Below are 26913 nucleotides of genomic sequence, written 5' to 3' on the forward strand. Positions count from 1 at the left end.
CTTTGACGGGTGACCGTCAGGCCGTTCCCACGGCGGGGGTGGTGACAAGGTCCAAATAAGGGTAAGAATTCAGAACGGGACGCGCAGGCCTGGCAGGAGCTCTCTGCGCGGACCCACGCAGTTCTCAGAACGAAGCAGACTCCGTCCTCCGGTCCGCAAAGTGGCGACTGCGGTATTAAGTCGACCTCGCGATTTCTCAAATAGTGCAGGAAGATAAGACATTAAATAGCGAATGCTACAGAGACTGCATTCACAACATTGGAGGGTGGAAGTGACTTAGGCTAACCCATTATTTTTGGAACACATGATGTGAAAATTAACATTTAAAAGCTGCTGGACCCTCCCCACCCCCAACAAAAAAAAACCCATTTTAAAACGAGAGATGTGATGGGTCACATATAACTTCAGTTCAGATTATAAATTTAATTCGATTTATTTTTCTTGTTCCGTTCAATGACTAGAGAGACTCAAACGATGTCACCAGATGACAGCAACTCATGAGTGTTAAACTCTCCGTAAAACAATGTTAGCTGTATCCCCGCCCCCCCAAAAAAAACACTGTAACCAATCAAATTCTGTAATTATGTTCCCACCTTGTATGGATAACGTAATCCAGCTAAAAACTCCTCTGTCTGCCTAAATAAATGAAATCGTAACTTCTCCACTTCTGAAGGCTGACTCCATTCTTTGGAGTTGGTTTTCTGGTTGGTCCATCCTCACACTGCCCTTGAATAAACTCTTTAAATAGATTCTAGCCCTTTTGATTGTTTTAGGTTCACTACAATTTAGGCCGATGTTGAAATTATAAAGCTGCAGATTCTCCTTCCCAGAAAAAAAGAACATAGGCACATATACAATTCCTTTGCTTGCTATTTTGGGCACTTCTTGGAGATATATATATATATATATATATATATATATATATATATATATATATATTTTTTTTTTTTGAGAGAGTCGCTCTGTCGGCCAGGCTGGAGTGCAGTGGCACGATCTCGGCTCACTGCAATCTCCGCCTCCCGGGCTCAAGCAGTTGTCCCGCCTCAGCCTCCCGAGTAGCTGGGATTACAGGTGTGTGCCACCACCCCTGGCTAATTTTTGTATTTTTAGTAGAGATGGGTTTCACCATGTTGGCTAGGCTGGTCTTGAACTCCTGACCTCAGGTAATCCGCCTGCCTTGGCCTCCCAAAGTACTGGGATTACAGGCGTGAGCCACCATGCCCGGCCTGTTTGTTTTGTTTTTGAGACAGAGTCTCGCTTTTATTGCCCAGGCTGGGGTGCAAAGGCGCGATCTCGGCTCACCGCAACCTCCCGTTCCCGGGTCAAGCGATTCTCCTGCCTCAGCCTCCCCGGTAGCTGGGATTACAGGCATGCGCCACCACGCCAGGCTGGTCTCCTCCTGACTTCAGGTGATCCGCCTGCCTCGGCCTCCGAAAGTGCTGGGATTACAGGCGTGAGCTACCGCCCCTGGCACTTCTTTGGATATTCTAAGCTTATTCATTCTAGGTGTCTGGGACCCCACCTTAAACCATGCTTTGTACAACTGTATTTTTGAAAAGTAGAATGTAAAATCAGTGTTGTGTTAATGAAAAGGCTCCCATATCTTCCCACAGCCCTACAAAAGAACTCAACAAATATTTGCTGTACCTGAATTAGCTAAACCAGTCAACACTATTTTATTTATTTATTTTTTGAGGCGGAGTCGCGCTCTGTCGCCCAGGCTGGAGTGCAGTGGCGCGATCTCGGCTTACTGCAACCTCGGCCTCCTGGGTTCAAGCGATTCTCTTGTCTCAGCCTCCAGAGTAGCTGGGATTATAGGCACCCGCCACCCCGCCCGGACTCCTGACCGTAGGTTATCCGCCTGCCTCAGCCTCCCAAAGTGCTGGGATTACAGGTGTGAGCCACTATGCCTGGCCTGATTTAATAGCTTTAAGACGACCCTGGCTCCCCCACCCTTTTTTTTTTTTTTAGATGGAGTCTCACTCTGTCACCCAGGCTGGAGTGCAGTGGCGCGACCTCAGCTTACTGCAACCTCCGCCTCCCGGGTTCTGGCAGTTCTCCTGCCACAAAAATTATCCTGTTTCACCGTGTTGCCCAGGCTGGTCTCGAACTCCTGAGCTCAGGCAATCCACCCGCTTCGGCCTCCCATAGTGCTAGGATTACAGGCGTGAGCCACAGCACCTGGTGTGGCCGCCTTTTAAGGGAAGCAGTGAAAATTTAAAATGCTTTGAAAGCTACTTTAACATTTCTGAAATCCTTAGCGTAGTGAAATGAGGATTAGGATTGGTGAATTAGAATTAAGTGAGATAGTGGGGTTTACCAGGAATGGGAAATTCTGAAATCCTCAAATAGGAGAGGAAATATTGTGGAGTCATTAAAGACAGACTCTGAAATAAGACTCCTTTGTCTGAATCTATTAGGTCAGCTTAGGCAATTAACTTATATATATATTCACCTTAGTTTCCTGATCCGTAAAATGGGAAAAATAGTAGCTACTTGATAGGACTGTTTGGAAGATTAAATTAGTCTGTGTATATATATACACACACACACACACACTCACACTCTAATTGGAAGGAAAAAGAAACAGTCTCTCATAAAATTATCCCATGTAATCTTTATATAAAACTTAAGTTTGTTACTATTAAATTGTAGATATAATCAATTTCTACCTAATACATACATGAGCTGGAAGATTTTCAATGCAGTCCTTTAGTCCATTTACCTTCAGAAGGACCAGAAATAGCCAATCTCCTTAGACAAACCTACATATTGATAATTTTTCTTTCTTCCCCAGCAAGCCCACTTACTTTTTCCTCTCTCTGTAGTAATGACTAGCCAAGGAAGGATGTATTTTTTTTTCCTTTTTTTTTTTGAGACAGGGTCTGGCTCTGTTGCCCAGGCTGGAGTACAGTGGGGTGATTATGGCTCACTGCAGCCTTCGCCTCCTGGGCTTAAACGATTCTCCTACCTCAGCCTCCCGAGTAGCTGGGGCTACAGGCGCACGCCACCACACCCGGTTAATTTTTGTATTTTTTTTGTAGAGACGGGGTTTTGCCATGTTGCCCAGGCTGGTCTTGAACTCCTGGCCTCAAGTGATCTGCCCACGCTGCCTCCTAAAATGCTGGGATTACAGGTGTGAGCTACCACACCTGGCTAGTGTTTTTCTTAAGTTGGCAATTTTGAGATAGAAGCCATTTCTGTGCCCCTGTGTTTCTACAGTTCTAATATATTACTGAATTGGCAAATCAAGAAAAGGGGAAGTCAGTAGTCCTTGGGTATATTTTTGCTGTCTTTAAGAACTAAACATTGGCCGGGCGCCGTGGCTCACACCTGTAATCTCAGCAGTTTGGGAGGCCAAGGCAGGTGAACTGCTTAACCCAGGAATTAGAGACCAACCTTGGTAAGATGGCAAGACCCCGTCTCCACAACAAAATAAAACATAAGCTTGGCAAGGTGGTACATACCTGTAGTCCCAGCTACTCCAGAAGCTGAGCCACGAGGATCCCTTGAGCCCAGGAGTTAAGGCACTTTAATGCTAGACATATTTATAAAACGATAATGAATGCTTAAAACGTCTCTTTTTGAGGCCGGGCGCGGTGGCTCACGCCTGTAACCCCAGCACTTTGGGAGGCCGAGGCAGGTGGATCATGAGGTCAGGAGATCGAGACCATCCTGGCTAACACGGTGAAACCCCATCTCTATTAAAAATACAAAAAATTAGCAGGGCATGATGGCATGCACCTGTAGTCCCAGCTACTCAGGAGGCTGAGACAGGAGAATGGCGTGAACCTGGGAGGCGGAGCTTGCAGTGAGCCGAGATGGCGCCACTGCACTCCAGCCTGGGCGGCAGAGCGAGACTCTGTCTCAAAAAAAAAAAAAAAAAAAAAAAAAAAAAATCTCTTTTTAAAAGCATACCACTCTTTCCACTCTCCTTCTGAGTTCTTTACTGATTAGTTCTGGACTAATGAGTCTCCAGTAATTTTGTATTCAGGAGTTTTAATCGACCCACTGTCGACTTAATAACCCACCTGAAGACTTAATAACCTATAGTACACATAAGCTCAAATAATGAAGAATTTTTGGGCCAGGTGAGGTGGCTCACGCCTGGGAGGCCAAGGCAGGTGGATTGCCTGAGCTCAGGAGTTCGACACCAGCCTGGGCAACATGGTGAAAACCTGTCTCTACTAAAAATACAAAAAATCAGCCGGGTGTGGCGGCATGCACCTGTGTTTCCAGCTACTTGGGAAGCTGAGGCAGGAGAATCGCTTGAACCTGGGAGGTAGAGGTGGCAGGGAGGCGGATTGCCCCACTGCACTCCAGCCTGGACAACAGAGTGAGACTCTGGCTCAAAAACAAACAAATAAACAAACGAAAAAACCAAACGACGAGGAATTTTCCTTTTTTTGAGATGGAGTTTCACTCTTATTGCCCAGGCTGGAGTGCAATGGTGCAATCTCGGCTCACTGCAACCTCTGCCTCCCGGGTTCAAGTGGCTGGGATTATAGGCGTACATCACCAGGTCTGTATTTTTAGTAGAGATGGAGTTTCACCATGCTGGTCAGGCTGGTCTGAAATTCCTGACCTCAAGTGATCCACCCGCCTCGGCCTCCCAAAGTGCTGGGATTATTAGGTGTGAGCCACCGCACCCAGCAGGAATTTTCTTAAAATATAGGTCAAGGAATCAATGTGTTGACTGCATTATAGAGTCTGTTTCATATAAACCAGAAGATAAGAAAAGATTGATTGTAGAGGAAACAATGTTAAAGGAAATGCAAAGGAAGAAAATTTTCATTGTCACTAAAAGCACCAGCCTGACAGCTTGAGCTTCTCAATGTTTCTCGGAAGACAGAATATAAACTAGAATGAGTTTTGTTTAGATTAGTTGTAAAACAGGGCAAGAGAAATCGGACACATTAGAACCCATCTCACAAAATCAAACTTTAAAAATTGAAGTACCTACATATATAAAAAGTCCCAAGTATTTTCACAAGTGTAATAAGTTTTATTTATTTTATAATTTTTATTTATGTTGCCCAGGATGGAGTGCAGTGGCGTGATCTCAGCTCACTGTAACCTCCACCTCCTGGGTTCAGGCGATTCTCTTGCCTCAGCCTTCTTAGTAGCTGGGATTACAGGTGCCCGCCACCACACCTGGCTAATTTTCTTGTATTTTTAGTGGAGACCGGGTTTCACCATGTTGGCCAGGCTGGTCTTGAACTCCTGGCCTCAGTCGGGCGTGGTGGCTCACACCTGTAATCCCAGCACTTTGGGAGGCTGAGACAGACAGATCACGAGGTCAGGAGATTGAGACCATCCTGGCTAACATAGTGAAACCCTGTCTCTACTAAAAATACAAAGAAAATTAGCTGGGCATGGTGGCGGGCACCTATAGTCTCAGCTATTTGGGAGGCTGAGGCAGGGGAATGGCGTGAACCCAGGAGGCAGCGCTTGCAGTGAGCCGAGATCGTGCCACTGCACTCCAGCCTGGGTGCCAGAGCAAGACTCCGTCTAAAAAAAAAAAAAACAAAAAAAAAAAACACACAACTCCTGGCCTCAAGTGATCTCTGCTTGTCTTGGCCTCCCAAAGTGTTGGGATTACAGGTATGAGCCACTGTGCCTGGCCCTCTAGATATAATTAAATGTCTAAAACTTAAGGACAAAACCATCATTCACCCAAACATATGACGTATCAAGTGAGCTGAGATGACAGTCCTTTTACTGCTCACTTACCTCTATATATGGCAACTAGTAGAACTGGATATTTATATCAGAAGCCTTAGAATTATCCTTGTAGAATATTAAATTTTACAAAATTATCTGCAATCCACTTATGCCTCCTTTTATTTCTCCTTCCAGGAACCTCGACACTCTCCTTTGGTCGTCTCAGGAAATCTTACTTTTTTTTGTTTTGTTTTGTTTCTTTTTTGAGATGGAGTCTCGCTCTGTCACCCAGTGGCTGTGATCTCGGCTCACTGCAACCTCTGCCTCCTGGGTTCAAGCAATTCTCCTGCCTCAGCCTCCCGAGTAGCTAGGATTACTGTATGCACTACCACACCTGACTGATTTTTGTAGTTTTAGTAGAGACGGGGGTTTCGCCATGTTGGCCAGGCTAGTCTCGAACTACTGACCTCTGGTGATCCACCTGCCTTGGCCTCCCAAAGTGTTGGGATTACGGGCGTGAGCCACTGCACCTGGCCAGGAAATCTTTTCAACATAAATTATTTCTCAAGTAAAGGAAAATTTACTTTGAGGTTTAAGACACATACATAGTTCTGCCGTATTTATTAAATGGCTCTTGAAGTATTTGATCTGTGGTTGAAGGCAGAAGATATCCACAATGGTTTGAGGAGCTCTGTCTTCAGAAATCTTTTTGTAAATCTAAAATAGAATAGATAATATATGGAAGAACAGCAAAGGAAAACAAAACAAAGCCCATTTATTTTTACATTCTTTTTTGCCTAATGCTTCTATTTAACACACATCATGCACAAAGATTTGCTTACACATTTGCTGAAGTCCACATCATAGGCTGAGCTAGTATGGAACAGTGAGGATACAAAGGACTTAATATGGCCAGTTGCAATGGCAGCTTCAACCAGGCTTTCCAAGCTCAGAGTCGTTGTTCATCCAATAATCACACATATGAGTGTCTAATGAGTACAGAATTATCTTAGGCAGTACTGCTTAAACTATCACATATTTAAATAAAAAATGAAGTGGCAAGATAATTTGTATTGCTATAACATTGTCACAGTTTTCTAGAGTATCCTTCATCTCTTGAATAATATTCAATCTGATTTTTTTCTTATTGGCTTATACATATGCTCATATGTCTCCCATTTAGAGTACCCTTCATTTGACACTGCTATCCTCTTTGTGTTTCTTTCCAGTTATTATATGCAGCAGGATTTTATTAGTTTCCTACTGTACCTGACACTTGATAATCTTGCACTTTTCTTTCCCCTGGCTTCTATAACATTTTCCCTTCCATCTTTCATCTCTTCACTTCTAAATCATTAGCAAGTCGCAAGGATGGTTCCAGTATTTGCACCTTTTGGAGATCTCCAGTGCTACTGTTCTAGTGGCAATAGGTCAGTTGGCCTCTTGGGCTCTATTCTAGTCCCTGCCTTGCCCAGATTTATCTTTCTAGATAAAAACTACAAATCATGGCATTCCCTTCCTCAGAACTTTTAAAAGCTTCCTATTAAGCCCAAAACCAAGCCCGAATACCTAAGCTTGGAATTCAAGGCCATTCAGTTTGCTTCTTTGGATTTATAGCTCATCACTTCTGGACACACCGTTTACTAGATTAGCTGTACTACTTGATGGCTTCCAGAGAGTAACTGGATGCTTTCCTGTCTGTCTTTGCTCTTGCTGTTCCTTCAAGAATGACCAACCCTTGGTCTTTTTCCACCTCCGTACCCTTATCTTATCAAATTTCTGCTTGTGGAAATCCTTCTCATACCTTATGGTATAGTATATTGGCATTAGGGATTAGAATTTTTTTTTTTTTTTTTTTTGTGAGATAGTGTCTTGCTCTGTTGCCCAGGCTGGAGTGCAATGGCGCCATCTTGGCTCACTGCAACCTCCACCTCCCGGCTTCAAGCGATTCTCCTGCCTCAGCCTCCCAAGTAGTTGGGATTACAGGCGCACAATACCACGCCCGGCTAATTTTTGTATTTTTAGTAGAGACGGGGTTTCACTGTGTTGGCCAGGCTGGTCTTGAACTCCTGACCTCAGGTGATCCACCTGCTTTGGCGTCCCAAAGTGCTAGGATTACAGGTGTGAGCCACCGTGTCCGGCCTAGGGTTTTTTTTTTTTTGAGACAGAGTTTTGCTCTTGTTGCCCAGGCTGGAGTGCAATGGCACAATTTCGGCTCAGCCTCCTGGGTTCAAGCGATTCTCCTGCCTCAGCCTCCCTAGTAGCTGGGATTACAGGCTCCCACCACCACGCCCAGCTAATTTTTTGTATTTTTAGTAGAGATGGGGTTTTACTATGTTGGCCAGGCTTGTTTTGAACTCCTCACCTCAGGCGATCCATCTGCCTCAGCATCCCAAAGTGCTGGGATTACAAGTGTGAGCCACTGCACCCGGCTAGGGATTAGAATTCTTACAGCAGCTACACTGAAAGGAGTTCAGATACCACCATTTTCATATGAAATCTCAGAGTCCATCAGATAAAATCTCTTTCTTAGCATTTTGTACTTTTTTTTTTTGTATTAAGTGAGTACTTCTTTTTTTTTTGAGATGGAGTCTTGCTCTGTTGCCGAGGCTGGAGTGCAATGGTGCGATCTCAGCTCACTGCAACCTCCGCCTCCCCGGTTCAAGCAATTCTCATGTCTCAGCCTCCTGAGTATGGCCAGGCTGGCCTTGAACTCCTGACCTCAAGTGATCCAACTGCCTTGGTCTCCCAAAGTGCTGGGATTACAAGCGTGAGCCACCGTGCCTGGCCAAGTTAGTACTTCTTAAGGGCAAGGAGGCATGATGTTAATTCATCTTTGCCTCCCTTATAGACCTGATACTTAGAATGTGTTTAATAACTATGTGTTAAATCGAATTAAGGAACCTCAATTTCTAAAACATTAAGGATAGTAAGATAAATCTGTAAATTTTGGGAGGAGGGCAAAGAAAGACTAGAACTCAAAAATTGCTCATTTCTACTAAGATCTAACTAGATAGAAGGGAAAGGCATAGAGTCTTACCACTCTTCTTAAGAAGTTCTCCTTTTCGGGATTTATCCAGGTTTTCAAGAAAATGTTCAAAAACTTTCACATAAGGTGCTAGACTGGTCTTCTTGTAATCTAAATTATGAAGAATGTACATTATAATTAGCATACTGGCAGCAAGAATAACATGAAAACACAACTAAGTTTCTTATAAGAATTCTCTAGGGCTGCCCAATTGAAATATGAGAGAAACATACATACTTTTAAATACTATATTAGTCACATTAAAAAAGGTGAAATTATTATTATTGAGACAGGATTTCACTCTGTCATGCAGCTGAAGTACAGTGGTTCTGTCTTGGCTCACTGCAGCCTTGATCTACTGGGCTCAAGGGATCCTCCCATCTCTGCTTCCTGAGTAGCTATAACTACAGGCATGTACCACCATGCCCAAACAATTTTTTTTTTTTTTTTTGGTATTTGTAGAGACGAGGTCTCACTCTGTTGCTCAGGCTGGACTTGAACTCCTGAGCTCAAGTGATCTCCCAGCCTTGGCCTCTGAAAGTGCTGGGATTACAGACACATGCTACCATGCCCAGCTAAAATATTATTTTTGCATGTAATAAAAATTGAGATATATGATACTCTCTTTCATACAAGTCTTTTATATTTATGTACTATGTACATATTATACATGTATATTATATACATATATATTACATATTATATATAATATATAGATATTATATAGATTAATAATATATATATATTATACAGATATATATTTTTTGAGACAGAGTCTCACTCTGTTGCCCAGGCTGGAGTGCAATGGTGTGATCTCGGCTTACTGCAACTTCTGCCTCCTGGGTTCAAGCAATTCTCCTACCTCAGCCTCCTGACTAGCTGGGATTACAGGTGCCTGCCACCACGCTGAGCTAATTTTTTGTATTTTTAGTAGAGACGGGGTTTCACTATGTTGGCCAGGCTGGTCTCAAACTCCTGACCTCATGATTCACCCGCTTTGGCCTCCCAAAGTGCTGAGATTACAGGCGTGAGCCACCGCACCTGGACCATGACTTTATTTTTGAGTCTCGCTCTGTTGCCAGGCTGGTATGCAGTGGTGCAATCTTGGCTTACCGCAACCTCCGCCTCCCGGGTTCAAGAGATTCTCCTGCCTCAGTCTCCTGAGTAGCTGGGACTATAGGTGTGTGCCACCATGCCCGGCTAAGTTTTTGTATTTTTAGTAGAGACGGGGTTTCACCATGCTGTCCAGGATGGTTTTGATCTCCTGACCTCGTGATCTGCCCACCTCAGCCTCCCAAAGTGCTGGGATTACAGGCGTGAGCCACCGTGCCCGGCCCCATGCCTTATTTTTGAGACACTGTCTTGCTTTTTTGCCCAGGCTAGAATGCAGTGGTACAATTGCAGCTCACTGCAGCTTTGACTCCCCTGGCTTAAATTATCCTCCCCTGGCTTAAATGATCCTCCTACCTCAGCCTCCCATGTGGCTGGGATCACAGGAAGTGCCACCCCAGCTGGCTAATTTTTTATTTTTAGTAGAGACAAGGTCTTGTGTTGCTCAGGCTCGGGTCATGCCCTTTTGGAGATTATTAGAAGTTTTTATATTGAGTATTCTTTGTTTTTTTTTTTTGAGATGGAGTCTTGCTCTGTCTCCCAGGCTGGAGTGCAGTGAGGCAATCTCGGCTTATTGCAATCTCCACCTCCCGGGTTCAAGCGATTCTTCTGCCTCAGCCTCCCGTGTAGCTGGGATTATAGGCGCCCGCCATGACGCCCAGCTAATTTTTGTATTTTTAGTAAAGATGGGGTTTCGCTATGTTGGCCAGGCTGGTCTCGAACTCCTGACCTCAGGTGATCCACCCGCCTCAGGTTCCCAAAGTGCTGGGATTACAGGCATGAGCCGCTACGCCTGGCCTGCATTAAGTATTCTTTGATTTATAAAATAGTTTAAAAAATGTACGCAACAAAAAATTCAATATAGGCAGGGTGTGGTGGCTCATGCCTGTAATCCCAGCACTTTGGGAGGCTGAGGCAGGTGGATTACCTGAGGTCGTGAGTTTGAGACCAGCCTGACCAACAAGGAGAAACCCCGTCTCTACTAAAAATACAAAAATTAGCTGGATGTGGTGGCGGGCACCTGTAACTCCAGCTACTCAGGAGGCTGAGGCAGGAGAATCACTTGAACCCAGGAGGTGGAGGTTGTAATGAGCTGAGATTGCACCACTGTACACCAGCCTGGGTGACAGAGTAAGACTCTTTCTCTAAAAAAAAAAAAAAAAAAAAAAAAGAATATACAATTTTATTAATCCATTTAATTACATAACCTATAATGATACCCAACGGGAAAATATGATTGAGAATAAGAAGGGAATGTCACATAAAATTTGGATTTTAGTAGTATCCTACGTTTGCAAGGAATTAAGAATCCTCATAATAGTTCTTTAGCTCACTGCAACCTCTGCCTCCCGGGCTCAAGCGATTCTTGTGCCTCAGCCTCCTGAATAGCTGGGACTACAGGTGTGCGCCACCATGCCTGGCTAATTTTTGTATTTTTAGTAGAGACGGGGTTTAACCATGTTGGCCAGGCTGGTGCCGAACTCCTGACCTCAGGTGATCCACCCACCTTGACCTCCCAGAGTGCTGGGATTACAGGCGTGAGCTACCGCGCCTGGCCACATAATTTTTATTTTGAGACAAGGTCTCTCTCTGACACCCAGGCTGGAGTACAGTGGTGTGGTCAAGGCTTACTGCAGCCTTAACCTCCTGGGCTCAAACAGCCTCTTGAGTAGCTGAGACCACAGGTGCATGCCAGCATGTCTAGCTAATTTTTTTTTTTCTGGAGAGACAGGGTCTCTCTGTGTTGCCCAGGGTGGTCTCAAACTCCTAGGCTCCTCTTGCCTCGGCCTCCCAAAGTGCTGGGATTACAGGTGTGAGGTGAGCAGTAAGCGAGCATTACCGCCTGAGCTCTGCCTTATGTTAGATCAGCAGCACTAAATTCTCATAGGAGCATGAACCCTATTGTGAACTGCGCATGTGAGGGATCTAGGCTGCGCACTCCTTATCAGAATCTAGTGCCTGATGATCTGAGGTAAAAAAGTTTCATCCTGGAACCATCCCCAACTCCTCCCCCCCTCTTTGCAGTCCGTGCAAAAACTGTCTTCCACAAAACCGGTCCCTGATGCCAAAAAGGTTGGGGAGTGTTGCGCTGCTATGCAGCATCTTTTTTTTTTGAGACGGAGTTTTGCTCTTGTTGCCCAGGCTGGAGTGCAATGGCGCAATCTTGGCTCACCGCAACCTCCACCTCCTGAGTTCAAGCGATTCTCCTGCCTCTGCCTTCCGAGCAGCTGGGATTACAGGCATGTGCCACCACACCTGGCTAATTTTGTATTTTTAGGATAGACGGGGTTTCTCCATGTTGGTCAGGCTGGTCTCAAACTCAGGACCTCAAGTGATCAACCCACCTGGGCCTCCCAAAGTGCTGGGATTACAGGTGTGAGCCATTGTGCCTGGCCTGCAGTATCTCTTAGGTGTTAGATTTGCCTTCCATTAGCAGGAAGACTTAGAAATTCCTTAGCTTCTTCAAATTCTTTTTTTTTGTTTGTTTGTTTGATAGTCTCCCTCTGCCGCCCAGGCTGGAGAGCAGTGGCACAATCTCGGCTCACTGCAACCTCTGCCTCCTGGGTTCAAGGGATTCTCCTGACTCAGCTTCCCGAGTAGCTGGGATTACAGGTGCCCTCCACCATGCCTGGTTGATTTTTGTATATTTAGCAGAGATGGGGTTTCACCATGTTGGCCAGGCTGGTCTTGAACTCCTGACCTCAAGTGATCTGCCTGCCTCGGCCTCCCAAAGAGCCGGGATTACAGGTGTGAGCCACCGCGCCCAGCCGGCTTCTTCAAATTCTTGAATATATAACTTGGTAAACAGTTTAGACATACGTTTACCATAAAACCCACCGATACGCATCAGAAACAAAGAACAAAAGTACTGCATATATAATAGTTAAATAAATAGGTGGTGAATCTCAGAGACTGATTATTCATACTTATTGATAGTTTAATCTTACAGTATAGATCCTAGCCTTAGAAGTTACTTAGGAAATATGTGTTGAATCAGACTGGATTCAATAACACCACTTGGGCCACTGTTGAAGAAAGGACACAAATATTGCATGCAGTTCCAGGACAAATGCTGATCCATTCTGGCTGAATCAGAGAATTAATTACTGGAGTGACAGATGGATATCTATATAAAAACCCTGTATTAAAGTGAAGCTTCAAAATATTATCTTACCTCTGGTTCTATGTTTGACATCAGATTCAGCTTCATTCTCCTCTTTTTCCTCTTCATTAGTGGAAATGGCATCCAATTCACGGCAGATGAAGCTGCAAGTAACAGAACAAGAGAATTTTTTGTTTGTTTGTTTTTGTTTTTGAGATGGAGTCTTGCTCTGTTGCCAGGCTGGAGTGTAGTGGTGCGATCTTGGCTCACTGCAACCTCCGCCTCCCAGGTTCAAGTGATTCTTCTGCCTCCGCCTCCCAAGTAGCTGGGACTACAGGCGTGTGCCACCAAACCCAGCTAATTTTTGTATTTTTAGTAGAGACAGGGTTCCACCATGTTGGCCAGGATGGTCTCAATCTCTTGACCTTGTGATGTACCCGCTTTGCCCTCCCAAAGTGTTGGGATTACAGGCATGAGCCACCGCACCTCACCACGAACAAGAGAAGTTTAATGTTGGTTTCTGGTCAGCATTATCCAGTGTATAATAGCATGTGAATCCCATAAAATTTACTGTAAAAAAATTATGTGGCCAACTAAATTTGGGATATTCTAAACACCATGATCTCTTCTTGGAGTTTTTCATGCATATTATCATATGAAAGACTGTGAAATACTGTAGTAAAAGATACTTTTAATCTGTTTAAGTCAGAATTTCCTAAATTTACCTGACCTTAAAATCTTTTTCTTACATAACAGCAGGTGAAAATCTTGTCTTGTTCTATTAGGGCATCATCATCTAACCTTTGAACCTTATTTGGTTTCCATAACCAAATATACCATTCCCATGCAACTACTTCTCTAAGGAGGCTAATCCAATTTATTTAAAATTCAGAACAACAATTACAAACAAGGAGTGATCAATGATCTGAAACATACCTTATGGTCGGAACAGTAAATGGATCAAACTGGTCCACTTTCTGCAAATCAATAGGCACAGATATGCGACCTGTAAGACACAAAAGTTATAAACTGATGATTGTGAACTATAAATCATTATAGGCATCTCCTATAAGTTATTTTTGGTTAAAATTTTTATTTAAGGCTTAGACAAAGGGTTAAACATATCTGTTAAGAAGCGTATTTAGAAATATAAATTACTTTCACATTAGCTGTGCCCTTACTCTTTTTTAGAGTTAATGGCTCACTTTGTCACCCATGCTAGAGTACAGTAGCATGGTCATAGCTCACTGCAGGCTTGATGTCCTGGGCTCAAGTGATCCTCCCACCTCAGTTGTCTCCCAAAGTGCTAGGATTATAGATGTGAGCTACTGCACCTGGCCTGGCCAGTTTTTCAATTTTTGTCGAGTTGGGGTTTCACTATGTTGCCCAGAACTCCTGGCCTCAAACAATCCTCTTGCCTCAGCCTCCTGAGTTGCTGGGATTACAGGTGTGAATGACCATGTCCAGCATGCCTTTTATTTCTCTTTAAAAAACCGGCCAGGTGCAGTGGCTCACGCCTGTAATCCCAGCACTTTGGGAGGCTGAGGAGGGTGGATCACGAGGTCAGGAGTTCAAGACCAGCCTGGCCAAGATGGTGAAACCCCATCTCTACTAAAAATACAAAAATTAGCCGGCTGTGGCAGCAGGTACCTGTAATCCCATCTACTTGGGAGGGTGAGGCAGAGAATTGCTTGAACCTGGAAGGCAGAGGCTGCAGTGAGCCAAGATCGTGCCACTGCACTCCAGCCTGGGTGACAGAGTGGGACTCTGTCTGGAAAAAAAAAGAAAAAAAAACAAAACCAAAAACCAAAAAGCAAATGTGAAGACTGTTGAGCTATTTCCCAGTTGCTCTTATCCCTACTTGTATTTCTATATTTAGAAATAAAGTATATTTAAATATTCCATATTGAAGTTCAGAACAATCTCAGAGTTAGTGAGTCCTGAAAATAGAACAAAATAGATGGAACTATTATATTTACATTGGCTTGGTTTATTTGAGATCAATACAGATACCCACGTCAGACACCTTTAAAAAGCATTTAGAAAATAAAATAGAAATTCCTCTACTCTTTTATAATACCCCCCTAGGATACCATATAGAATTTAACACATCTCAAAAATGACATAATGAGGCTGGGTGCAGTGGCTCTTGTCTGTAATCCCAGCACTTTGGGAGACTGGGGCGGGTGAATTGCTTGAGCTCAAGAGTTAGAGACCAACCTGGGCAACATGGCAAAACCCTGTCTACAAAATATTAGCTGGCTGTGGTAGCATGTGCCTGTAGTACCAGCTACTCAGGAGGGTGAGGCAGAAGGATCGCTTGAGCCGATCAGTGAGCCGAGACTGCACCAGTGCACTCCAGCCTGGGTGACAGAGTGAGACTCTTTCTCGAAAAAAAAATTTTTTTGTTTTTGTCAGTGCTAGGAGTAGAGTTCATTTCATTTCTTTCTTTTTTTCTTTTTTTTTGTGAGACAGGGTCTCCCTCTGTCGCCCAGGTTGGAGTACAGTGGCACCATCACAGCTCACTGCAGCCTCAACTTCCCAGGCTCAAGTGATCCTCCTGCCTCAGCCTCTTGAGTAGCTGGAACTACAGGCATGCACCACCACACCTAGCTAATTTTTTAATTTTTTGTAGAAAGGTGGTTTAGACATGTGGCCTAGGCTGGTGTTAGACTCTGGGGCTCAAGTGATTTGCCCACCTTGCCCTCCTCAAGCAAGCCACCACATACGGTCACACACAATTTTTTTTATGACCTTGGATAAGTTACATCTTGGGCCACCGTTTTCTCATCTATACAATGAGAGCTGTTGTTCTAAGATTTTGACGGTCCTCTCCAAATCTAATATGGAACCTCAGAAACCCAACTGAAAAAGTTACATAGTAGAAACTCATCTGGTAGCTACTTAACTGACTTAGGTATTAGGTGACAGGGCAATTCTTCTACCTTTAAATCATAGACCTTATATATATTCAGACCTAATGCCATGTTTACTAAAGCCAATAGCACTCATTTTTCTTTTAGTTTTCTTTAGTTTCCTTGTGTAGTACCTGTTTTAGGATGAACACTAAAAGGGCTCTTCAGTAGATGATTGATTCCTTTGCTGACATTGATATCCAGCCGTGGAAAACAGTACTGGAGCATAATCTCCCACTCCAGCCAGGGTCCATATTTGTCATTTTTGATGTTATTCTAAAAGCAGATACAAGGCCAACATGAGGATCAGTAGGAACTGTTGAGGATTTCTTTAAAGAAAGTTAAAAAAAAGATCTTCAACCGTCTTTAACTGACTAGGCAAAACAATCAATTTAATTAAGAATTGCATTATTATATCTGTAATACAGATTTCAGTGGCATATACCTGACATTTGCTGGCTACTTTCTTCAAGTGCTCCCAACGCTGAAGTGAATTGTGAGACTTTTGGAAGCTTTGTTGAAGTTCATCATGAATTGGTGATGGGTCATTAAGGAACAGACTCATTTAGGGAACATCAATGAACAATTTAGTTTTAAGTATGTAATATTTATTACTTATAAATATTCAGAAAGTAGTTATTAACATTTCTTGAAATATAAATGTTGACTGGGCGTGGTGGCTCATGCCTGTACTCCCAGCACTTTGGGAGGCTGAGGTGGGTGGATCACGTGAGGTCAGGAGTTCGAGACCAGCCTGGCCAACATGGTGAAACCCCACCTCCACTAAAAATAGAAAAATCAGCAGGGCATGGTGGTGCACATCTGTAATCCTAGTTACACTGGAGGCTGAGGCAGGAAAATTGCTTAAACCTGCAAGGTGAAGGTTGCAGTGAACCAAGATTGTGCCACTGCGCTACAGCCTGGGCAACAGAGTGAGACTCCATCTCAACAAAAACACAACCCACCCCACAAATGTTAAACTCAACAGCTGTATCCGGCCAGGCACAGTGGCTCATGCCTGTATTCCCAATATTTTGGGAGACTGAGGTGGGTGGATCATTTGAGACCAGCTTGGCCGATATGGTGAGACCCCGTCCCTACTAAAAACACAAAAATTAGCTGGGCGTGGTGGCGCGTGCCTGTAGTCCCAGCTATTTGGGAGGCTGAGGCAGGAGAATTGTTTGAACCCGGGAGGTGGAGGTTGCAATAAGCCAAGATCGCACCACTGCACACTCCAGCCTGGGCAACAGAGTAAGACTCCGTCTTACAAAAAAAACCCAAACCAAACCAACACCAGTTGTATCATTGAAATCTTCCCCTGTAAAAATACAGTGATGATATAACAGAAAGAATGCCAAAATAACTATAAGGTATGATGTAAAGTTTTCTCTGGTCTGTATGTATTTTGACTATGTAATTCACCATTCTTTAGCTGTTAATTCTAGGACCAACTTCCAAAATGAGAAAACTGATTCGCAACATGGCTCCACTTTTTATTATGTTCCAGACCAGAGATACTAACATCCAGAAATACAGGAGATATTTTGTGTAAAAAAGATTAAACTTATAAGTATATGAGAACTTACAAGCAGACATGTCTAACATTTATAGTATCACAGATCAAAACAACTAGCTCACACAGAAATGATCACGGGAAAGGATATTTTCAGGAACAAGGGCTAAAATCTTATCCCAGCTTTCTTTATTTTCGAGAATATCTTGATTAACCAAGGCATATTCTTCAAAGTATTTTTTTATTATGTTTATAGATTTTCTGTAAGAACAACAATAACAACAGAGTCCCAACACTATTAGTAACACATATGCCACATAGGTATTGCTGCCATTGTGGGGAAAACTACTGCTTATTTTCAGGACATTTTTAGAACTTAACTAGGTAAAATGGGAATACTACCCTTTGCAGGGTTATGATAATTAAATGAGACACTTTAAGGGAAAAGAACCTGGCATAGAACCTGACACAGAATGGGTATACAAGAAATGTTTACTTTTTAAACCTCACAACTTAGAAGGTTAATATATGCAATAAGGGTAGAAAGTAACCAACCCAGGACACCATAATACATCAGTAGTAGAATGTGGGATGCAGCCTACACTTTCCCCTGTGAATTGCTTGTATTAATATCTCAACAATCATATAATGTTTGCAGTTTACAAATATGCATCACATTTACTCTTTCACTTAATCATTGATACAACTGTGAGACAGGTAGAGTGCATGTTGTTCTCCCCATCGTACAGATAAGGAAATGGAGGCAGCAATATTTTATCAAAATCATAGTAAGTGGCAGAATAAGAATTTTTACTCCTAACATAAGGCTTTTTCCACTATCCTAGAGAAGTAGTGAATTCAGTGGAAAAAGCACTGGTGTGGGCTTTGGAGTCAGGCAGACCAGGGCATGAATCCTAAATTTAACAACTAACTTGTCGTGTGATGCCAAGCTCATTATAAAATCTCTCTAAAACTCATTTTTCTTATCTATAAATGGAGATACCATCAAGTCTCTTGTGGGGTTTTTGTGAAGAGCAATGAGGACATCTGTAAAGCACCTTTTAGGAATACTGCAGCATAAAACAGGCACTCAATTAACCACAGCTATTATTATTATAAAATGCTACCCAGCAGTGAAAATTGATAGCAAGGTAACTCTAAAGGCACATGCCGGTAAATCAGACACCTTAAAGTGCATGGAGACTTTTCCAACAGACCTGATAAAAGGGTGAATTTTTTCACTTAGGTGAACTTTCTTTTTAACGTCTTGACCACCCTGAAAAATAAATCATTAAAAAGGAACTTCAGGTATACAATATAAATACAGTCATGTGCAGCGTAACATTTTAGTCATGATGGACTGCATAATAAGATGGTGGGCGCGGTGGCTCACACCTGTAATCCCAGCATTTTGGGAGGCTGAGGTGGGTGGATCACCTGAGGTCAAGAGTTCAAGACCAGCCTGAATCCCATCTCTATTAAAAATACAAAAAATTAGCTGGGCATGGTGGCGCATGCCTGTAATCCTAGCTACTTGGGAGGCTGAGGCAGGAGAGTCGCTTGAACTCGGGAGGCAGAGGTTGCAGTGAGCCGAGATCACATCATTGCACCCCAGCCAGGGTGACAAGAGCGAGACTCCATCTCAAAAAAAAAAGAAAAAGATGGTGGGTCCCGTAAGATTGCAATACTGTATTTTTACTGTGACTTTTCTATGTTTAGGTATGTTTAGCTACATCAATACCTATCATTGTGTTACAACTGCCTACAGTATTGAGTACAGTAACATGGTGTACAGGTTGTAGCCTAGGAGAAATAGGTTATACCATATAGCCTAGATGTATAGTAGGCTATACCATCTGGGTCTGTGTAAGTATACTCCATGACTTTTGCAAAGTGATGTATTTCTCAGGATGTATCCCTATTGTTAAGTGATGCATAATTATAATTAAAACATTTCTAGGGCTGGACGCAGTGCCTCACACCTGTGATCCCAGCACTTTGAGAGGCTGAGGCGGGTGGATCACCTGAGGTCAGGAGTTCGAGACCAGCCTGACCAATATGATGAAACCCTGTTTCCACTTGCCAACACGCCTGGCTAAATACAAAAATTAGCTGGGCGTGGTGGCAAGTGCCTGTAATCCCAGCTACTTGGGAGGCTGAGACAGGAGAATTGCTTGAACCCGGGACGCGGAGGTTGTGGTGAGCCAAGATCGCGCCACTGCATTCCAGCCTGGGTAACAGAGCGAGACACTGTCTCAAAAAAAAGAAAAAAAAAAAATTTCGTAGGCTGGATGCAGTGGCTCACACCTGTAATCTCAGCATTTTGGGAGCCCGAGGTGGGAGGATAGTTTGAGTTTAGGAGTTCAAGCACACCCTGGGCAATATAGTGAGACCTTGTTTCTGCAAAAAATTAAAAAATTGGCTGGGTATGGTGGGGCATGCCTTTAGTCCCAGCTACTCAGGAGGCTGAGGTAGAAGGGTCACTTGAGACCAGGAGGTCAAGGCTGCAGTGAGCTGTGGTCACGTTACTGTACTCCAGCCTGGGTGACAGGGTGAGACCGTGTCTCAAAAAAAAACAAAAAACAAAAAACAAACCAACCAACCAAAACCAAAACCAAACTTTAACATGTTCTATTATTTTATATATAATAAATCTATTTTATCTATTATTTGACATATGCCACAAAGGAAGATATTTATAGCAAAATAAAATGAAATATCTTAAAACATGTAGCTACTATGACTTTAAATGATTTATTGGTAAGATCATTTACTCTGCAATGTGAATGCCATTAAAGATAGTTTTAGGCCAGTGCGGTGGCTCATGCCTGTAATCCCAGCACTTTGGGAGGCTGAGGTGGGTGAATCACCTGAGGCCAGGAGTTCTAGGCCAGCCTGGCCAACATGGCGAAACCTAGTCTTTACTAAAAATACAAAATTTAGCTGGGCACAGTGGCGGGAGCCTGTAGTCCCAGCTACTCGGGAGGCTGAGGTGGGAGAATTGCTTGGACCCAGGAGGAGGAGCTTGCAGTGAGCCAAGATCGTGCCATTGCAGTCCAGCCTGGGCAACAGAGTAAGAGTCCATCTCAAAAAAAAAAAAAAAAAAAAAAAAGATAGTTTCATTTTCTTCGACAGTAAACATATCAGGCTTGGTAACATCTAGAAACTAAAGCAATGCAAATTAGAATTAAGAGGACCTTACCTTTACAAGGCTCAAATATTCAACTATCCCAGAACGTACTGCAGAAGACAATTTTCTAACTGATTCATCACAGACCCAACAATGAACACCTCTCCTTCCAGAATATACCCAGAGACGATGCTTAAATCCAAAGTCCTCTGAGGAGCAGAGAAATAATAGGTTTTAAAACAAATCTATAAACTTCTTAATTAATATATATTAAATTACTTGTTGTTTCCTGTGCTCCCCATGTTCTTGCTTCATCTCTTTACCCATCCTGGTCTCTCTGCTGGGAATTTCTTTCTTTTCTAAAAAATTATTTTATTAGGCCGGGCGTGGTAGCTCACGCCTGTAATCCCAGCACTTTGGGAGGCCGAGGTGGGCGGATCACAAGGTCAGGGGTTCGAGACCAGCCTGACCAACATGGTGAAACACTGCCTCTACTAAAAATACAAAAATTAGCTGGGTGTGGGGGCGTGAGCCTGTAGTCCCAGCTACTTAGGAGGCTGAGGCAGGAGAATCACTTGAACCCAGGAGGCAGAGGTTGCAGTGAGCTGACATCGCACCACTGCACTCCAGCCTGGCTGACAGAGCGAGACTCCGTCTTAAAAAAAAAAAAAAAAAAAAAGAAATTAATGAGATTTGATCACAAAATACAGAGACTAATAGTAGTCAGAGGAAAACCGATTCTTACACTTGACCTCATTCAGAAACTGCTGATACTTGCCCTTCAATGCTCTGTCAATGATGCGTATGGCCATTGTCATGAGGGTCCAGCACTTAGGACATATGTCTGCAGAACTAGAGCAGAGTCATCATTACTCATTGTCAGTGATATCACCCACCCTAACAGCAGGACACACAGTGCTCACCTACAACATCTCCTCACATCGTCATAGTCTGTCATGTCAATGTCAAATACCAGTTCTTTTTCCTGAGCCTGGAAAGCTCCCAGCTTCACTGTATTGTGTTGATTGGGCTACAAATACAAAATACTGATCAGTTTCTTTAAGAGCTGCCACATTGCTAAATCTGCTTATTTTCTACACATATGGAAAAAGTTGCCAAAGATAAATAAAGAGACTATATAATGCCAACTTTATGGCAATGAAAGTTCATTATTTTGGATCTCACACATACACAATTGATGAGAGTCTTAACTTTCACCAACTTAAAGCAGGGTTTAATGAATACATATCCATCATAAATGTTTGTTGGTCAATAAGGATAATAATAAAGCTGTTTTTAGGTTTCTGACAAGGGAACGTGTACAAATAATGGCCTATTGCAAGATGTTTTAAGAATCTTTACTTGTTAGTATACATACAAGTATTTAAAATTTTTCAATAATTCAAAAAGATCTCCCCAATTAGTTTGAATTGAGACTTTATTATAAAGAGGCTATGAGAGGCTAGGCATAGTGGCTCATGCCTGTAATCTCAGCACTTTGGGAGGCTGAGGCGGGCAGATCACTTGAGATCAGGAGTTCGAAACCAGCCTGGCCAATATGGTGAAACTCTGTCTCCCTACTAAAGATACAAAAATTAGTCGGGTGTGATGGCATACGCCTGTAGTCCCAGCTACTTGAGAGGCTGAAGCAGGAGAATCATTGAACCCGGGAGGCAGAAGTTGCTGTGAGTCAAGATCATGCCACTGCACTCCAGCCTGGGTGACAGAGCGAGACTTTGTCTCAAAAAAAGAACCTGAGAGGGTAATACCACCATAAGTTTTTATAACTGTAAGTCAGAAGGGAGTGATAACTGAGGAGATTCATAAAAACTAAATCTTAGGCTGTCAGTAAGGAAAGATAAGAGGCGCAACCCGATTTATACCTCAGAACCCCCAAAAGGCTCAGGGATAGGTGATACCAAGTATTGCTGGAATGAGTAAGTGCGTGTTTAGTGGTGAAGCTGAGATGAAAAACAGGAAGATTTTTCAACACCACCCTTGACTGAAGGAAAAAAAAAGGAGGATTGGTTCAAAGCATAGTTAGGAAGCAGTTAGCTCCCCAGATTCGTACATTTCGCTTGCAGAGCTAGGTGACTGCTCTTTCATTTCCCTGGCAGAAGACACCTGAATTATTTTCTGGAGAGCATAAAATAGGTCTCTGGACTTGGACAAGTACAATTGAAGAGTGTGTCGTATTGATATTAAGAATTGATATTAGGGGAACAATTAGACATTTATATGTGGAATGTTAAGACCTAGCCCTTTCCACCCACTTCTGTACTCTTCCACTACCAACTCAGGCAGGAAGCTAGAAGATTCCTCTCTAAATAATCTGATCAGGGCTGGGCGCAGTTGCTCACGCCTGTAATCCTAGCACTTTGGGAGGCCAAGGTGGGCAGATCACGAGGTCAGGAGATCGAGACCAACCTGGCTAACATGGTGAAACCCCGTCTCTACTAAAAATACAAAAAATTAGCCAGGTGTGGTGGCACACACCTGTAATCCCAGCTACTCGGGAGGCTGAGGTGAGCCGAGATCATGCCACTGCACTCCAGCCTGGGTGACAGAGCAAGACTCTGTCTCAAAAAAAAAAAAAAAAAAAAAAAGATTTAGCTAAAAGAAAGTGGTTGCTTCTGGGTCTGGGTGTGGTAGCTCATGCCTGTAATCCCGGCACTTTGGGAGGCCAAGGCGGGTGGATCACTTGAGGTCAGGAGTTCGTGACCAGCCTGGCCAACATGGCAAAACCCCGTCTCTACTAAAAAACACAAAAATTAGACAAGTGTGGTGGTGTGTGCCTATAATCCCAGCTACTCCGGAAGCTGAGGTGGGAGAATCGCTTGAAACCGGGAGGCGGAAATTGCAGTGAGCTGAAATGAGCCACTGCACTCCAGCCTGGGCAAGAGAGCTAGACTCTGTCTCAACAGAAAAAGAAAGAAAGAAAGTGGTTACTTCTGGGTAGCAAAAAATGAGGGGGAAGGGTAGCAGAATTTTTTTTAGACAGAGTCTCACTCTGTCGCCCAGGCTGGAGTGCAGTGGCGTGATCTTGACCCACTGCAACCTCCACCTACCGGGTTCAAGCAATTCTCCTGCCTCAGCCTCCTGAGTAGCTGGGACTATAGGCATGTGCCACCACGCCCGGCTGTTTTCGTATTTTTTGGTAGAGACACGGTTTCACCATTTGGCCAGGCTGGTCTTGAACTCCTGACCTCAAGTTATCTGCTCGCCTCAGCCTCTCAAAGTGCTAGAGTTACAGGCGTGAACCACCGGCCCAGCCTGGTAGCAGATTTTTTAAAAGCCGAATAGAAGTACTTGATTTTGTAAACCATGTGCATACATAACTGATAAAAATCACAAAACAAAACACAAAAAGTAAATAAAGGTCTATAGATGCTTCCGTCTTGGCCCAAGAAAAAAATGAGACATTTTCTCCCTTTAGTAATTAAGGAGAAGGAAGTAGAGAGTGGCACCCTAACCCTTCTTAGAAGTTCATTTTCAGTTTTATTCTCAACCTATAAAGGGGAAGTAAAACAACTCCAAAGTATTTTTTTCTGCCTGCCTTTTATTACCTCTTCTCCCCTTGCCTTACTTTGATGATGAGAGACAGGTCTGGGATTTAGAGTCAGAAACCCTGGGTTTTAGTGCCAGCTCTATCATTTAGAAATTGTGTGTGAGCTTGTGCAAACTATTCAAGTTCTCTGGGCCTGTTTCCTCCTTTGTAAAAAGAACGAGGATTGATACAAGAAACAAGTTATATAACATATGAAAAACTCCATATAAAAGCTATTATGCTATGTATGTATTCCCTCCACCCACCAGTGTGTATATTTGAGAAGGGGAAGAAGGGCAATTTTGGTTTGTTCATTCACTCAACAAATATTTATAGTGTACTCTCTCTTGCCAGGCACTCTTCTAGGGTACTTAGAATATACCAGTGGCAGGGGGTGGGAGGAGTGGCAGGTTGTAGTAGACCTCACTGAGAAGGTGCTATTTGAGCAAAGATTTAAAGGAGGTGAGGGGATGAACCAAGTATAGAAATGGGTTTTAGGCAGTGGAAACAGCTTGAGCAAGGGTCAGTGTGGCAGGAATGAATGAGGGAGAGAGAAGGACTTTTAGTTAGTGAAATGAGCAGCCACCAGAGAATGTTTTGAGCAGAGGAATCACAGATTCTGAGTTGTTTTAAAAGGATCACTCTAGCTTCTGTATTGAGAATGGACTCTAGATTCTACAAGGGCAAACTGTTAGGAGGTTTTTACAGTAATTCAGATGAGATGATAATGTTGGTAGCACTGGTAGTAGTGGCTGGATTTTAGATATACTTATGGTAGAGCCAAAGGGATTTCCTAATACAATGGGTATAGAAAGAAAGGAATCAAGAATAACTCCAGGGGTATGAAGGAAAAAGAATATAAATGTTTATTATGACTGAACTGTACACTTAAACGTGGTAAAGATAATAAATTTTATATGTATATTTGACTTCAATAAAAATCAACAATTAAAATAAAAAAAGAATAACTTCCATGGTGGGAGAGAATGTAATTCTCTTTTATTTCCCTCTTTTTTTTTTTTTGAGGCTAAGTCTCGCTCTGTCGCCCAGACTGGAGTGCAATGGCGCGATCTCAGCTCACTGCAACCTCCGCCTCCCGGGTTCAAGCGATTCTCCTGCCTCAGCCTCCTTAGCAGCTGGGATTACAGACGCGTACCACCACGCCCGGCTAATTATTTCCCTTTCTTAAATCATGTCGACTTCCTCTTCCTAGTAGCTAGATACTCAATTTTTTTGTCCTAGTAAAAATGCAACCAATTCACTCCCAAATGATTTCATCAGTAATGCAGAATGTCAAAGAACAAAAAAGGATTAATCACTTGCCAAACAATTAAAAAGTGGCTTTTCATCTAGAATAAACTCTAAAAATTTAATCTCAAAACGCAAGAGGAATCAACCCATTCTTGGTTTACAAAATAAAACAACAAAATACATTAAAAAAGATTTCTTACTCTGTGGGAATATACTGCGCCTATATCAATCTTGTACGGATTCATTTTCTGCATCTCCTTTTCCAGATCACTCTGGTTGTTGAAGGATTGGTAGCGAATGTAAATATCATCTTTCAATGTGAATGAAAATTCACGGTGTTGAAAGTAATTCTTTATCACTGCAAAATAAATGTACATTTTAAAGTTAATCTGCTACTTTATTTGGCTCAGGGCATTATAATTTTAGCCAATGAGAAGTTATTTTTTTCGATGAGGGACTCTTGCTTGCTTCCTGCTCTGTCGCCCAGACTGGTGTGCAGTGGCTCGATATAGGCTCACTGCAACCTCCGCCTCCCGGGTTCAACGGATCCTACCACCTCAGCCTCCTGCGGCTGTAGCTGGGACTACAGGCACGCGACCCACCATGCCCAGATAATTTTTGTATTTTTTGTAGAGACGCGGTTTCACCATGTTGGCCAGGCTGGTCTCGAATTCCTGACCTCAGGTAATCCGTCCTCCTCGGCTTTCCAAAGTGCTGGGATTACAGGCGTGAGCCACGGCACTCGGCCCGAGATGTTTTTAATGAGCTCCCTATGCTCAACACCGTGGTAGATGTAAAAGAAAAACAAAACAAAATCCACATGACCTAGTCCCTAATTTGAAAGCAGTTACCATTCCGTATTTGCTAGGGAAAGGTACAAAAGACGAAACAGATGCATAAATATTTTACATATGTAATGCCACCGCTCTCTCCTCGATTCGCACTAATAAATTCAGCTGCAAGGAAGAAAGTATTTCTCTTCCTCTGAGAGAGGCTCTTCCGCTCCTGATGTAAACCATGCCTCTGCAGCTTCACGCTACGCCCCAGTAACCCCCTGGGCACCGCTGCAGGTAAACGGGGCACCTAATGTGAGCCTGACCACGCAGAGGTAGGAGCCGCGGCTCTGTTTTTTTTTTTTTTTTTTTACCGCGTGGCCGCAGGCTGGCTTATTATATCCTCTCTCGGCCCATTTACACCTAGGAAGTGGTGGGGCGGGCTCGAGAGAGCAAATGAAGGCGCGCAGCACAAAGCCTGGCGCACAGAAGGCGCTTCATATAGTCATTCTAAGGACACCCCGCCTCCAACCTCCTCACACTCCGCTCCCGAACCCATTCCTCGCCTCCATCACCTCCGCCGTAGTTGAGCCAGCGATAGTACTGAGAGTAGGGAAAGAGCCTCCGGTAATAAAGTTTAAGCAGCTCGGGCAGCTCGGTAGGGTCAAACGTCTCCATTGAGCGCGGAACTCGACACGGTAAGGACTACCACAGGAATTGGCGGGAACAGCACGGCCGGCGGCCCCGCGACTGCGCAGGCGCTTAGGGCCGAGGTCGGCTGGCTGACCCGGCGGCCCGCAGTCTGCCGGGGCCGCCGGGAATTGTAGTTCCCACTTGGTGCGGGCGGGGCTGCGGGAGACGCAGCAGTTGACGCTCTGC

At 43.5% G+C, this 26913-nt stretch overlaps 1 protein-coding gene across 3 annotated transcripts; it reads right to left on the minus strand.

Moving 5' to 3' along the window:
• Position 1: 1 nt before the first annotated feature.
• On the minus strand, positions 2–26894 carry PRIM1 (DNA primase subunit 1). 3 transcript variants are annotated; one of them, XR_008492906.2, is made up of 14 exons: positions 26610–26798; positions 25462–25619; positions 21387–21493; positions 21242–21315; positions 20536–20672; positions 18551–18609; positions 17485–17594; positions 16266–16357; positions 15955–16096; positions 13842–13911; positions 12978–13069; positions 8705–8803; positions 6270–6381; positions 2–195 (listed from the first exon to the last, which is right to left on the minus strand). XR_008492906.2 is itself a non-coding variant. In XM_054443676.2 (13 exons), the coding sequence occupies exons 1-13, from the start codon at positions 26710–26712 to the stop codon at positions 6362–6364; spliced, it is 1263 nt and encodes a 420-aa protein (XP_054299651.1). In that variant the 5' UTR covers positions 26713–26894; the 3' UTR covers positions 6269–6361. The 3 variants fall into 3 exon arrangements, 2 of the variants coding, with proteins under 2 accessions (XP_054299651.1, XP_054299650.1); XM_054443676.2 differs by lacking the exon at positions 2–195 and having other exon boundaries at positions 6269–6381; positions 26610–26894; XM_054443675.2 differs by lacking the exons at positions 2–195; positions 6270–6381 and adding an exon at positions 6420–6653.
• Positions 26895–26913: the final 19 nt, after the last annotated feature.

The sequence above is a fragment of the Pongo pygmaeus genome, chromosome 10, assembly GCF_028885625.2.
Source record: "Pongo pygmaeus isolate AG05252 chromosome 10, NHGRI_mPonPyg2-v2.0_pri, whole genome shotgun sequence".
NCBI classification, from domain to species: domain Eukaryota; kingdom Metazoa; phylum Chordata; class Mammalia; order Primates; family Hominidae; genus Pongo; species Pongo pygmaeus.

What these genes read in the sequence shown, in the direction of transcription:
- PRIM1 (XM_054443675.2), bottom strand. Translation starts at nt 26,712, where the DNA reads ATGGAGACGTTTGACCCTACCGAGCTGCCCGAGCTGCTTAAACTTTAT. An exon ending in CATTGACAGAGCATTGAAGG is followed by an intron (nt 20,673 to 21,241) that starts GCAAGTATCAGC and finishes TCTGCTCCTCAG; the next exon opens with AGGACTTTGGATTTAAGCAT. An exon ending in AGAACTTCTTAAGAAGAGTG is followed by an intron (nt 6,654 to 8,704) that starts GTAAGACTCTAT and finishes TGTACTCATTAG; the next exon opens with ACACTCATATGTGTGATTAT.